Consider the following 13,404-nt stretch of genomic DNA (forward strand, 5'->3'; position numbering starts at 1 on the left):
GCAGCAGAAGGCTGGGAGGAGCCAGCCGCCTGCTCCGGCGGCACGGGGAGCTCCCGGCAGGAGACAGCGGCTATATTTATCCCGGGAGGGCAGTGCCCCGTCCTGCCTGACCTCTGTGGAGGCCCCGCGGGGGCTCCTGGGGCTATCGCGGCACCGCAGGGCCGGGCTGGCGGCGGCGATAAACGGGAGCGGGGCGTCTCACGTCGGAGGCGGAGACCCTCCGTGCCTACCGGCCCGGGAGTGAGCCCACGGCACCGACCGCTCCCCATCCCCGGCGCTGCGGGGGAGGTCCGTGCCGCCCGGGGCTGGGCCGGGGGCCCGGGGAGGGGGCACACGCAGGGGTGCCGGTGCCCGTGCCGGTGCCGGGAAGGAGGCGGGCGGCAGGAGCCGGCGGTGCCGGCGCGGGGCGGGGAGCGGGGCGGGGCGGAGCGGCGCCAAGGCCCGGCTGGCAGCGGCGGGCGGCGGCGCGGGGCCCGGAGCGGGCCAAGGCCGGCGGCCCAGGGCAGGTGAGCGGGCGCGGCGGGGCCGACACGGCGGCCGGTGAGACGCGGCGGCGGCGGGGCCGTGGCCGCCTTCGCCGGGCCTGAGCGGCGCCGGCACCGCCCGGGCGTTCATCCGGCGCGGCCTCTGCCTCGTCCTCCGCGGGCTTTTCCTCGATGCGTCCCTGTCCTTGCCCTTGCCTCTCCCCTGCGCGGCCCCGCGGCTCCCCAGCATCCTCCGCATCCCCGCCCGCTCGCCCACCCGCGCCCCTGCCGCTGCATCACCGCCGTTGCTCCCTCCCACTCGAGACCGTTCCCAGCTTCACTCTGCCTTCCCGTCCCTGCGGCTCCCGCTGTTCTCGTGTCCGAAGGCATCCTCGGGGGCCCGGGTGGCTCTGGAGGGCTCAGTCTAATGTTGTGCCCCCGTCCAGGGCACACAGCAGGTTTGATGCTCATGGCCATCCCCATGCAAAGCTGGCCCTGCTTGCGTGCACTGCCTTGTGTGTGCTGCATGCAGCATGTGTGTCCATGTCCAGCGGTACTTGCCCCTGCCCTATGAGGGCCCTTGCTGCTTGGCCATGCCATCCCACTGTGAGTCCCTCTGTGCAGATGGTACCACAGCCCATCCTGAAACCTTGTCTTGGGCTCTCTTCTTTCCACAGCTGGTGACCTGCCAGGATGGCCGTGCTGGGGGGCTACTGTGAAGGCAACAACTCCATCACCCAGGCCTGGGTCCAGCAAGGCTTCCAGCCCTGCTTCTTCTTCACGTTGGTGCCATCTGTGCTGCTGAGCGTCTGCCTGTTGCTGGGTGCCCTGCAGTATGCCTGCTACGCCCGCTTCAGCCGTGCCATGGAGCCCAAGTACATTCCCCGCTCTCGCCTCTACCGTGGCCAGGTCCTGCTGTCACTGCTCCTGGCCCTGCAGCCCTTTGGTGGGCTGCTGTGGCAAGGAGTGGGGCTGAGACAGCTCTATGGGTATATGTTGCTGTATGCCTGCCTCTGGGCCCTCAGCTGGGGCTGTGCCATTGCCCTCCTGCAGCTGGAGCACACCCGGGTGCTGGCCCATGACCGAACACGGGGCCACGGCACCGTCCTCCTCCTCTTTTGGGCACTGGCCTTTGCTGCTGAGAACCTGACCCTGGTGTGCTGGAGGAGCCCTCTGTGGTGGTGGGCACTGGAGGACACCAACCAGAAGGTGGGCTGGCGATCTGTGGCCAGAGAAAGGGGGTGAGGCACTTTTGGGGATGGGAGGGACTGCAGCATCACGGTGAGGGGCTGGAGTATGCATGTACTGCCATGCCCAGGGTGTTTACAGTTCTGGGTTGCACCCACACATCTGCCAGATATTTCAGTCCCAAGCTGAGTTATCACACATCTCTCCATGCTCCCACCCAGCTCCTGTCCTGCTTCTACCCAGCCCAGACCCAGGTGCAGAAGTAGGGCTGTTTCCCTGATTCCCACAGCCCTTTGCCCCCTTGTACCCCTTATGGTAGGTGCATCTTGAGCCAGAGGGCATGGAGCCAGATGATGTGGGGAGGAAGGAAGATGTCTGGGCACTGCCTGAGGTGCTGTGCTCAACCAGGGACTCCCACTGGGCTGTATGGGGTGTCCCCTGGCACACTGCACCCCATCCCCATGCTCTGCTCATTGTCTCTCTCAGATCATACCCATCCCATGCTCAGGGTTGTGCTCAGGGCCAGCTGAGATGCTGAACTCTCTCCATTCAGGTGCAGTTTGGCTTCTGGCTGCTGCGTTACATCTGCACATTCATGCTCTTCATCCTGGGCATGAAGGCCCCGGGGCTACCCCACAAGCCCTACATGCTGCTAATCAACGAGGAGGAGCGGGACGTGGAAAACAGCCAGGTGAGTCCTGGGACTGAAGCAATTTTAGGATATGGCCAGGAAGGAGCTGGGGATAAAATGGAAATACAGCTGCCTTGAGATCAGCATCTTCATGAGATGTGGGAGGACAAGGTTTAGGGCTGCCCAAGCTCCCTGCTTGCTGATGCAGCCCTGTTTAGAGGATGGAGGGGCACTCTGGAGTGGGACTGGATTTGTTGGGGTGTTGCCCAGGACCATTGCCAGCAGGATTGGGTGCCAGGGCAATGACTCCTTGCTCTGCTCTCCCCCAGCCACTCCTGACTGATGGCAGCAGGACCACCTCCACCTGGAAGGATTTCCGGAGGAAGCTGCGGCTGCTGGTGCCGTACATGTGGCCGAGGGGCAACCACCTGCTGCAGGGGCTGGTGCTGTTCTGCATGGCACTCATGGGGCTGGAGCGGGCCATCAACGTCTTCGTGCCCATCTACTATAAGAACATTGGTGAGGCACCTGGAGCTTGGGGTGTGAGGCTCGCCACAGCCTCACCAAGTGCTGGGGGGTGTTGAGGTGACCGGGAGGGCTGCAGGGGTTTGGCAGGAGCAGAGTCCAGGGGGTCAGGGTCCAGCACTGGCTGCTGGGGCTGGTTCCCACTGGCACCCTGGGATGCTCCCTGTCCCTCCATCCTGACCCTTGGCACACTTCCCACAGTGAATGAGCTGACAATGGGTGCTCCCTGGCACACCCTGGCCTGGACTGTCTGCAGCTATGTGGGGCTGAAGTTCCTGCAAGGTGGAGGTGCTGGTAAGGACCTTTGGGAAGGATGGGGCACTGACGAGAGATGATACTGGGCACATCATACCTATTCTGGGGTGGCCAGGGAAGTCCATATGCCCCATCACTGCTGCTCTCTTGGAATCAGCAGCCTGGGCTGGTCCAGGTTAGGGAGTGTGAATGGGCTTCATCCCAAATCCCCCTTTCCCAGCTGCACTTTTGGAAGTCTTCTGCATGCCCCAATGGGGCTGATCTCGGTTGACCTTTCAATGTTGCCCTGCAGGCTCCACTGGCTTTGTGAGTAACATGCGCACCTTCCTGTGGGTGTGGGTGCAGCAGTTCACCAACAGGCAGGTGCAGGTGCAGCTCTTTTCCCACCTGCACGGGCTGTCCCTGCGCTGGCACCTGGGGCGTCGCACTGGTGAGGTGCTGCGGAGCGTGGACCGGGGCACCAGCAGCATCAACAGCCTGCTCAGGTCAGAGTGTGCCCATGGTGGGTGGGGGGTTGGCTGGGCAGCCCCACCGAGCTGGGCTGATGCCCATTTCCCCTCCCACCCCCCAGCTACATCATCTTCAGCATTGTCCCCACCATTGCGGATATTGTCATCAGCATAGTTTACTTCACCTCGGTCTTCAGCGCTTGGTTTGGCCTCATCATCTTCGTGTGTATGAGCCTGTACCTGAGTGAGTGGTGGGGCTCAGGGTGCAGGGCTGCCAGGCTGTGGGGTGGCAGGAGCCTTGCAATGCAGCTTCCTCCTGTCCACAGCTCTGACCATCTTCATCACTGAGTGGAGAACCAAGTACCGTCGGGACATGAACACGCGGGACAACGAGGCCAAGTCCCGGGCCGTGGACTCGCTCCTCAATTTCGAGACGGTACCGTAGGAGTTGGGGGGGTCACTGAGGACTGCTTGGGTGCTGATACCAGCTCTGCTCCTGTAGGTGAAGTACTACAATGCAGAGAGCTATGAGGTGAACCGCTTTAACGATGCCATTGTCAAGTACCAGGTATGGGGTGCTCAGTACTTTTAGGGGCACCAAGGGGGAAGAAGCCAAACCTGTGGGGATGATGGAGATCACCACGGGTCTGGTTTTGAGGCAGCAGCATCCCACAGGACTTTGTCTCTTCCAGGTCTCAGAGTGGAAGGTTAGTGCCTCACTGGGCCTTCTCAACCAGACCCAGAACCTGGTTATTGGCCTAGGGCTGCTGGCAGGGTCCCTGCTCTGTGCCTACTTTGTCACTGAAAACAAGCTGCAGGTAAGGCTGGTGCCAGCCTGTGCATATCCCTGCTGAGGTGGGGCCCTGGGGCTGGTGGTTACAGACCCCTATACCCTGTCCCTTCCAGGTGGGGGATTTTGTCCTCTTTGGCACCTACATAATCCAGCTCTACACACCACTCAACTGGTTCGGGACTTACTATAGGTAATGCTGGGAGGTGTGGAAGTGCCTGGTGTCCCCCTCTCCATGGGTGACTGGGTTGGTATGTGCTCCCCAAACCCTTTGCTCTGGTCTTTGCCCTCTTCAGGATGATCCAGAATTCCTTTGTGGACATGGAAAATATGTTTGAGCTTTTCCACGAGGAGCAGGAGGTGGGTGCCACCTTTCCTGGACCTTGCTCCCTCGCTGGGCCTGTGGTCCTGCCCCTCGGGATTGGCTGGCTCTGAGCCTGAGCCTCTACTTCAACAGGTGAAGGATGTGGTGAACGCCAGCGACCTGCGCTTGGAGGCTGGGCAGATTGAGTTTGAGAACGTGCACTTCAGCTACATAGATGGGTATGGGGTAGTGGGCACAGGCTGGGACCTGCTACAGGGATGTGGGGCCATGGAGTGGCCCTGAGCCCCTCTCCACGTCCCTCTTCCAGGAAGGAAATCCTGCAGGATGTCTCTTTCTCTGTGATGCCTGGGCAGACCCTGGCTCTGGTGAGAGTGGGACTGTGAGTTCACTGTGGGAGGGAAGGATGGGGATAGAGAAGGTGGAAAATACGAAGGTGGGAAGGATGGCCCTCAGCAGGACCAGCCCTTTCCTGTCCAGCCCCTGGCCTACAGCAGCTGGGAATTGGCCATCTCTAAGACCCTTTTCCTTTGTATGTAGGTGGGACCTTCAGGCTCTGGAAAGAGCACCATCATCCGTCTGCTCTTCCGCTTCTACGATGTACGGGGTGGCTGCATCCGCATTGATGGGCAGGACATCTCCCAGGTGAGGGGGAAGGGCCTCCAAGGACCAGGGAGGACACACCTCATCTGGGCCCCAGCTCATCTGGGCAGCACTGCTCAGTGCAGGCACCAGCACCTCCCCAGGGCAGGGGTGAGCATGCAGCCCCTACAGCCCCTCTGCAGGCTGATGGCTGTGACAGAAGTGGCAGAATGGCACGACTCCAGGACCCCAGGATGAAATGCTGGGTACTGACCATGGCTCCCTGGGAAGGTCCAGGGCACTGTCAGGGCCCCCCCACTGCAGACTGGAGAAGCAGCTGAGCCTGTGGTGCAGGGCAACCCTACAGCACATATCTTGCAAGGAACGGGGCTCATGGCTGAGGGTAGGATTGGGTTTTGGAGGGATCTTTGCCCTGAGTGTGCCTGAGCCCTCTCCCCTGCCTCCCAGGTGAAGCAGGCTTCGCTGCGTGCTCACATTGGGGTGGTGCCCCAGGACACGGTGCTCTTCAACGACACCATCGCCAACAACATCCGCTATGGACGGATCCTGGCCACTGACCAGGAGGTACAGGAGGCAGCCCGGGCTGCTGACATCCACGACCGTATCCTTTCTTTTCCTGATGGTGAGACCCCTGCAGTTCCCGCCCTCCCATGGTCCCCTAAGACCTTCTAGCTGCCCTCACAGGTATCCGTGGGTGACATCTCCCATGGGGACACTACATGACTTTGTCTTGCTTTGCCTTTCCCTGCCTTCTTTCCCGGGCTAGATCAGCCCCTGGGCAGGGATAAGCTGAGGCTCTACCATGTGGCTGTGTAGTCACAGCATGACCTCCCAGGGCAGCAGGTCCCCATCTCCATTTCAGAGGGCAAGAGCACATCATGTTTCTGCTCTTGTGGCTGCAGGATACAACACCCAGGTGGGAGAGCGGGGGCTGAAGCTGAGCGGGGGTGAGAAGCAGCGCGTGGCCATCGCACGCACCATCCTGAAGGGTCCCCACATCATCCTGCTGGATGAGGTAACAGCAGCAGCCCCAGCCTTACCCAGCTCTGCAGCTGCCCCCACAACATCTATCCCTTCCTTATGTTGTGTCTCACCTTGCAGGCCACATCTGCACTTGACACAGAGACTGAGAGGAACATCCAGGCTTCTCTGGCCAAGGTCTGCGCCCACCGCACCACCATCGTTGTTGCACACAGGTAGGGACAAGGGGAAGGGCTGATCTGGGAGATGCTGGCCACATCCTGCAAGTGGCACACAGACCTGCCCCCTGCTCAGGATGTGAGAGCCCCTGGGGTTGCATCTCCTGGCACCGTGCAAACCCTCAGGAACTCTCTGCCACCCAAGTCAGGGTAAAACCTGCTTCTCCCTGCAGGCTCTCCACTGTGGTAGGTGCAGACCAGATCCTGGTGCTTAAGGATGGACACATTGTGGAGCGAGGGAGGTGAGCACAAGGGGAGGGCTGGGGGAGAGAATCCCCTCCCTGCCTCTGGGGCCAGCTCAGGACCCTGCATCCCTCTGCTCTCCTCACAGGCACGAGGAGCTGCTGCAGAAGGGAGGTGTGTATGCTGGCATGTGGCTGCAGCAGCAGACTGGGGACGAGGGCGAGAGCAAGGAGCACCACACTGAGAAGCCCCAGAGCAGCAAGAAAGTGTCATGAACATGACCAGGAGTTCTGCTGTGATGCTGACTTGGGTCCAGGCCCCCACACTGCCTGGGAGTATTTTGCTGGCTGCAGGCAAGGGCCCTGCCTGCCCTAGAACTGCAGGGCCTTGGCTGGACACTCCACTACATTTGTACATGTTTATTTTGCTGTTGTGTAGTTTCTTAAACCAGGCCCTTCCCAGGTCCACGCCTGTCTGCTCTTGGTGGGGGCAGGCAGAATTAGTGCCTGTGCCCTTGGGTCAAGTGGCAGCTCTGCCACGAGGTTGAGCTCCTTGGGCTTAGGTGTGCAGGGGGCTGAGCAGCCTGTGAGCACCTGCCCCATCCCCACACAAAGGGCTGAGCTTGGCAGGGGGCTGCACCCCAACAGCAATGGAAGAGCAGGGCAGCTGGTGTCCCCTCATCCCTATGTGCCCCCCACTTCAACCACTATCCACAGAGATGTGCCCCAGTGGGCTGGACACCAAGTGACTGCTCCCTCAGGTACCTCTGTACCTTGTGCTATGCTTTTATTTTCTCCCAAGCAGCACTTTGACAAGTCTCAGCATTCCCTGGACCCAGCCTGAACCCCACTCCCTCAGCTGCTCAAAGCAGGACAGCCCAGTCCTGTGCAGAACCAGGCACAGCCCTGCAGGCAGGAATGGTTGCAGCAGCAGGTGGGAAAGCAGCACAGCTCTGCATGGCTGCAGACCCCCTGCAAGAGGCCAGCAGGACAAATCCCCTCCGCCCAACCCGGCTCCAGGCTCAGGACTTTGTAAGGAGGGGTTCTGTGCTATTGCTGTCCAGGAGGGGATCCCCGGCAACACAACTGGAAGAACAGAGGCATTTCTACCCCAGCAGCATATAACAGGGCCCTGTTTAAGTTTAGGGCAGCAGGAAGGCAGCTGCAACCATCCCATGTGAGCGATGCTGCCATTCAGGTCACTGCCAAGGTTACTTATTCTATTAAACCAGAAAGGAAATGCAGCTCCATTCAGTCTCAGAGAGGTGGTGTGCCCCAGGCGAGCAGGGTAAGGCCCAACGTGCTCTTGGACATGCAAACAGCAGGGAGGCACCGAGGCTGTGGGGAGCGGGGAAGGGGCTGCTTTCACACTGCCGGGAGGCTGCACATTCAGCCATGCCATGCCCAGGCAAGAGACCATCCCAGCTACATTTGCTCTTTGCTGAGGGGCTGGCACAGCCCTCCCCAGAGCATGGAATCCAGCCCCCCACCACAGAAGGCAGCTACATCCCAGCTGTGTGTCTGTGCATGCAGAGACATCCCCACAGCTCTGCCCTTGCTCCACAGTCCCAGCAGTGTTGGGACATGGCCGTGCCAGCTGTGGGTAAGTGCAGACCCTGGGCTGCTGCTTGCTTTGGTCAGTGTGTACCCAGTGCCATCCTGTACACTCTTCACCTCCCCAGGAGCATCAGCAATTTGCTGCACTAATTCATATAGGTACTAGGGCTGAAGTGTCAGTGTATATTTGGTTGCTTACAGCTCCCAGGGAGATGAGCTGTCCTTGGCAAGGGGCTCTTGGTACCAGAGCCCCGGGCATCCATGTGGGAGGCCAGAGCCACTCCTCCGGTCACAAGCAGGATCCTGTGCGCGCTGGCCCAGCCTGCCTCCCCTGCCTACGACATGCTGCAGTTGGATGGCTTTGAACCGTGTGCCTGGAACAGAGAGAAGCACGCAGTGAGCAAGGGCAAGCAGGCTCCTTCCTGTCCTACGAGAAGGCACTTCTAGTGCTCAGGTCCCCAGAGATGAGTGCTCAGCAGTGATGCTGCCGCTGCCCCAGGCTGGGCTGCCCTCCTGGTGAGGAAAGCCAAGCTAGACAGAGCCCAGAGTAAGCAGAACGCAGGGAGGCCCCCTCCCTCCAACAGCCCCACAGCAGCAGAGCCCCGGCCAGCCTCACTCACCTGCCGCTGCGACTGCTGGTACTCGGCTTCGCTCGCCGACAGTGCCCGCGCCAGTGCCAGATCCTCCTCCTCCTGTGTGCTGCTGGGACAGTGAGGGGTGCATTGTGTGCCTCAGCCTCCCTCAGGCTCAGGGCCTGAGTGCTCAGAGCCCTTCTGGGCTTCAGCATCTCACTGCAACCCCCCAGCATGTCTTAAGGCAGGGAGCAACGGAGGATAACTTTGAACAGGCATGGGGTTGGGGAGGGAGCAGAGGATCCAGCTGGGGCTGGCAGCCAGGAATTTGGGCCAAGGAGAGCCCTGTTAGGTCCAATCAGTAAGATGGTGCTTTTAGCAGCATTGGGCACTGTGCCTGGGGACATGAGCTCCCAGGTGTCCTCCATGAACACCCCTACTCCACTTATCACATTCCAGCAAAACCCATTAGCTGACAAGTGGTCAGACAAAGGTTTGCCCTACTGTGTGTCTGTCACTGTCCCCACCAGCACCCCTGGGGCCGAGGGCTTGCTTGCTGAACAGTTAGTTCCCTGTCGGCTCTGGACTCTTCCTTTTTTCCCCAGTCAGCCAGAGAGGCATCATATGCAAACACGTGCTGAGAGGAATGTTATCCCAGAGGCACATGATGCTTCCCCAGGCACCTTTCACACACAGGGGAGTGCACAACACACCACACCACGTGCTTTGGGGCTGTACCTGGGCTGCTGTGCTGAGCTGCGTGCCGACTCTGCCAGGGACATCTCCAGAGCTCGCTGCAGGGCCTCTTCCTCACTCTGAAACAAAACACCTTGTCACCAGCTTGGCCAGGCTGGGGGGCAGGAGGCAGCCCTGAAGCACATGTAGTAGGTACAGTCTTTCCTGGCCAAGGGTGGGCAAATCTTCTCTCTCCAGGAGACCAGACAAAAAAGGTGAAAAAGTGGGGCTCTGGACAGACCAGCAGTGCTCTCCCACTGCCCAAGAGGACACATGCTTGCTAATGCAGGAGTATGCCAAGAGTACCAGTGGAAAGCAACTTCCAGTCTCCTCCAGCCTTTGGTGGTACTGCAGAAAGACAGCACCGAAGGAAAATGGCTGGTGCACTTTGTCCCTTTGGGGAAAGCTAAGCACCAAGTGCTTAGCTCTTAGTGCTTAGCTGAGAGCTGTCATTCACAGGCACCAGAGCAAGCTCTGGATTTCCCACAGAACATTCAGGATCACTGTCTGCTAGGGAAGACACAGCTGGGAGCAGTCACCTACAAAGAAAGCATTTGTTGCAGTCACATCCTGCAGTTCTTAGAGGGCACAGAAACCACCCCAAATGGCCAGGCCAAGCCACTCACCAGCCCATTCTGCAGCATAACAGCTGGAGGGGAGGTGCTGTGAGTCTGCGACGCAGCTGCTCTGCCTCCCCTGCAAGCAGAAGAAAAGCTGCATTATTGTCAAGGCAGGGAGCCCTAGTATGACTATCAGTCCTGCTGAGGCACAAGAAGAAGGGGGTTGTCACTCTGGCATTCCACAGAGAGCCAAGATGAGCCTGGTCATGCTCACCTCAGAATTACAAGTCAGGCCACCATCTCACCTGGCACAGGCCAGAGAAGAGGAGCTGTCTGCTGGCCGAGCAGCTCCGCTGCTTGATGCAGTGACTATTTTGGAGGAGGATGCCTGGGCTCTGGTAACTGCAGCATGCCTAGGACAGACAGGACACCTGTGAGAAACTGTCTACCATCATGAGCAATTCCCAGGCATTGAACACCTTGGGATATCAAGCTGGATAAGCGAGACACGCCCCTGGCTCCTCTTCCTCCCATGTTGTGGCTGTTATTCCCAAGAGTTTCAAGTGCTGTTTCTCTCCCTAAAACCCTCTACCAGGACAGTCAGAAACCACTGGCTACAGAATAACGGGCTGGGGAAAGGAGCAAGAGCAAAGCAGCCAGCAGGCAGTACTGGCAGCTTTTGCTGCAGGACAGACTGTGTATACCAGTGTGCTTGGTGCTACAGGAGGACACCCTGGCACACTCCCAGGGCAGGGAGTGTCAGAATGCAGCAGTCCCAGACAATGGGTCAGGAGGAACTGGGCTTCTTCCCTGTCACCAATCTGGCAAACACAGCCCCAGCCCTCCCAGCCTGTCTGTTCTCAGGCCCTCACCCTGCTTTGGAAAGGGGATGCCCTGCCCCACTGCAGTCATGGTCCAGGGGGTGCCGATGCTTGAGGCAGTAGTTCTTGTGGCACTGGTCACAGATCACCTTCATCATCTCCTTCTGCTTGCAGCCAGGCTTCAAACACTTGTTGGTGAAGATCTGAAAGATGACATGGCAGTGCTGAAAAGGAGCACATGCTGTGGGGCTGTCCCCTCTCTCCATGCCAGGCCCTGGGCACTGATCAGCCTTCCCCATCAGCATTATCTTCTGCAAGGCTCTGAAATTTGTCTCTGAATACTTTCTTTAGGTGTCTCTGAATAATTTCTTTAGATAGTTCATTAGTAATTCACTGGTGCTTCAGTCTCCATAGACAGGAGTCTCCACAACCACAGAATGCACAGCAGGAGAAAGAGTGCCTTGCCCAGGGACTCCTGCCTTCCATACTAGTGCAGTGATAGCCCAGGGCATTCCAGCTGCTGCCGGGCTGGATTCCTGCAGGGCCAGCTCCCTGCAGCAATTTCATCTCCGGCAAGATGGGGTAGCTAATTGCCAATTGCATTTTCCTAATAGCAGCATGCAGTTTACCATCCTTACGTCCCAGGTGGCTGCCCAGCCCCACTCCATCACCACCTTTCTCCCCAGACAGCCTCCACAAAGCCCTGAGGATGCCTCCAGCTCACCAACCCTCCCTGGATCAGCCTGTGTCAGGGCTGAATCTGTGTTGTTTTCATCCCATTGCCAGGCTGTGTCAGAGCTCACCTGGCAGAGCCCCACAGCTCCTACCTTGCGCTTGCGTTGTGCAGGGTCAGACTTGCAGTCACGGTCAATGTGCTCACCCACCACAACATCAGGCATCTCCCCCCGCCTCACAGGGACTGGGGTGTTGCAGAGGGGACACACTGGGACCTGCACATCCTGCAGAGACAACAACAGGGAGCTGGGAGCAGGTAGCTGGGCAACCTTGAGCACTGCACAGTCATCTCTCTCCCTTTCAGGACCTGCCTACCATGGCTTCCACAGCTTCAGCTGCAGTTTGAGATCCTGCTCGTGACCCTCCAACCAGCTTGCACAGCAGGTGCAGAGGCACAGACATACACTCTGGGAAGGGAAGATGGTGTGGCTGGGAGATGCCCAAACCACTTCACCCAGTGGGAGAGGGAAGGCTGGACGTTTGCGGCACTGAGACGCAGATCCTGGTTTTCAGATACATCTTCACATTCAGTACACATCCCAAGGGTGACTGCTCAAGCGACCAAAGTCACACAGATTATTATGATGGGTGACTACAAAAGCTCAGCAGCTCCATGCAGGAGGGTGGATGAGATCTGCTCCCTGCACTTACCTTCTTGTAGGCAGAGGTGCAATCGTGCTGGGCATAAGCGATGTGGTCGGTGCAGAAGATCTGCTCGCAGGCATCGCACTTCAGGGGAAGGAAGTCTAGGAGCAGGACATGGCATGGGCAGAGAGCATGGAGATCAGCATAGCCCACCCGCAGTCCGGGGGCCTCTCCGACTTCCCAAAGACAAACAGTGACCCCGCGGCAAAGCCAGAGCCGCACCTCTCATCCCCCAACACGAAAACAAAAGGGCTGCAGATCCACAGCCACGTCTTCAGAAATACCCAGGGCTCCTCCTCAAAACGTGCGGTCCCCGAGATCGGGAGTAGCACCCTGAATCACACGGAGCTCCCCGCGGGCTGCCGCCCTCAGACCGGTGGGGAGTGATGCTGACAGTCGCTACGGGCTGAGCCCACCGGGATAACCGAGGTATGGAGGGGTCCCAGGGCCCCGCCGCGTGCGGCCTCCCCAGCCTGCAGCACCCAGGCCTGGCACGGGGGTGCCTGTCCGGGCCCTGCCCCGCTATCCCCGGGCAAGAGCCGCTGCCCAGCCGGGTACAGCCGCGTACCCGGATACAGGCACCGGCGGAAACCCGGTGTACCGGCACGGACAGCCAGCCCCGCCCTAGCGGGGTGCCCGCGGGCAGCAGCAGGATCAGGGAACCCCTCCGCCATGGGCAGCACGGGCGACACGTCCCGCCCTTCAAGCCCCGCTACCGAGCGGGCGCCCGGCGCCGCCCCGCCGCCTCCCCGCAGGCCGGGCTGCCCGCTCCGTGCCGCCCAGGCCCAGGCCGCGGCCGTGCCGCCGGCGTGAGAGCCGTGCCCACCCCCCTGGCTCCCCAGCTCACCCAGGCGCTGGCAGGCGGGCCAGGAGCAGTGCGCGCCCAGGTCCGGGAACTCCATGGCGGCGCTGCCGCCACCGGCACCGGCGGCCCCGCCGCGCCCGCTTCCGGCGGGGCGTCACGGGGCGGGACCCGGCACAGCCCCGCCCCGGCGGGCACAGCCCCGCCCCGCCGCCCCCTCGCCCCTCCGTACGCCCTCGCTTCGGGAGCACCGCGGGAACAGCGGCTCCAGAGACCCGCCCGGCGCCCGGGGAAGGCTCAGGGCAGGGCAGAGTCCACGAGGGCTGTGGCCAGAGCCATCCCGCCTGCCAGCCCAGCAAGAATTGTCTG

The 13,404-nt window shown here is 60.3% G+C and overlaps 2 protein-coding genes across 4 annotated transcripts; one reads left to right on the forward strand and one right to left on the reverse strand.

The window, feature by feature from the left end:
• The first annotated feature begins 126 nt into the window (after positions 1-126).
• Positions 127-7,031, forward strand: ABCB6 (ATP binding cassette subfamily B member 6 (Langereis blood group)). Of its 2 annotated transcripts, none has more exons than XM_058028194.1 (20): positions 127-288; positions 1,142-1,673; positions 2,206-2,343; positions 2,613-2,802; positions 3,010-3,102; positions 3,356-3,548; positions 3,635-3,756; positions 3,839-3,948; positions 4,015-4,080; positions 4,205-4,330; positions 4,419-4,495; positions 4,599-4,662; positions 4,760-4,845; positions 4,935-4,992; positions 5,165-5,269; positions 5,675-5,849; positions 6,130-6,242; positions 6,329-6,423; positions 6,600-6,668; positions 6,758-7,031. In XM_058028194.1, the coding sequence occupies exons 2-20, from the start codon at positions 1,158-1,160 to the stop codon at positions 6,882-6,884; spliced, it is 2,523 nt and encodes an 840-aa protein (XP_057884177.1). In that variant the 5' UTR covers positions 127-288; positions 1,142-1,157; the 3' UTR covers positions 6,885-7,031. The 2 variants fall into 2 exon arrangements, with proteins under 2 accessions (XP_057884177.1, XP_057884176.1); XM_058028193.1 differs by lacking the exon at positions 127-288 and adding an exon at positions 453-506.
• Positions 7,032-7,106: 75 nt separating this feature from the next.
• ZFAND2B (zinc finger AN1-type containing 2B) lies at positions 7,107-13,179 on the reverse strand. 2 transcript variants are annotated; one of them, XM_058028196.1, is made up of 9 exons: positions 13,081-13,179; positions 12,240-12,334; positions 11,681-11,812; positions 10,905-11,056; positions 10,338-10,445; positions 10,099-10,168; positions 9,476-9,552; positions 8,786-8,864; positions 7,107-8,539 (listed from the first exon to the last, which is right to left on the reverse strand). In XM_058028196.1, the coding sequence occupies exons 1-9, from the start codon at positions 13,133-13,135 to the stop codon at positions 8,501-8,503; spliced, it is 807 nt and encodes a 268-aa protein (XP_057884179.1). In that variant the 5' UTR covers positions 13,136-13,179; the 3' UTR covers positions 7,107-8,500. The 2 variants fall into 2 exon arrangements, with proteins under 2 accessions (XP_057884179.1, XP_057884178.1); XM_058028195.1 differs by having other exon boundaries at positions 8,786-8,867.
• Between the last annotated feature and the right edge of the window lie 225 nt (positions 13,180-13,404).

This window comes from Melospiza georgiana, chromosome 7 (genome assembly GCF_028018845.1).
Source record: "Melospiza georgiana isolate bMelGeo1 chromosome 7, bMelGeo1.pri, whole genome shotgun sequence".
NCBI lineage: Eukaryota > Metazoa > Chordata > Aves > Passeriformes > Passerellidae > Melospiza > Melospiza georgiana.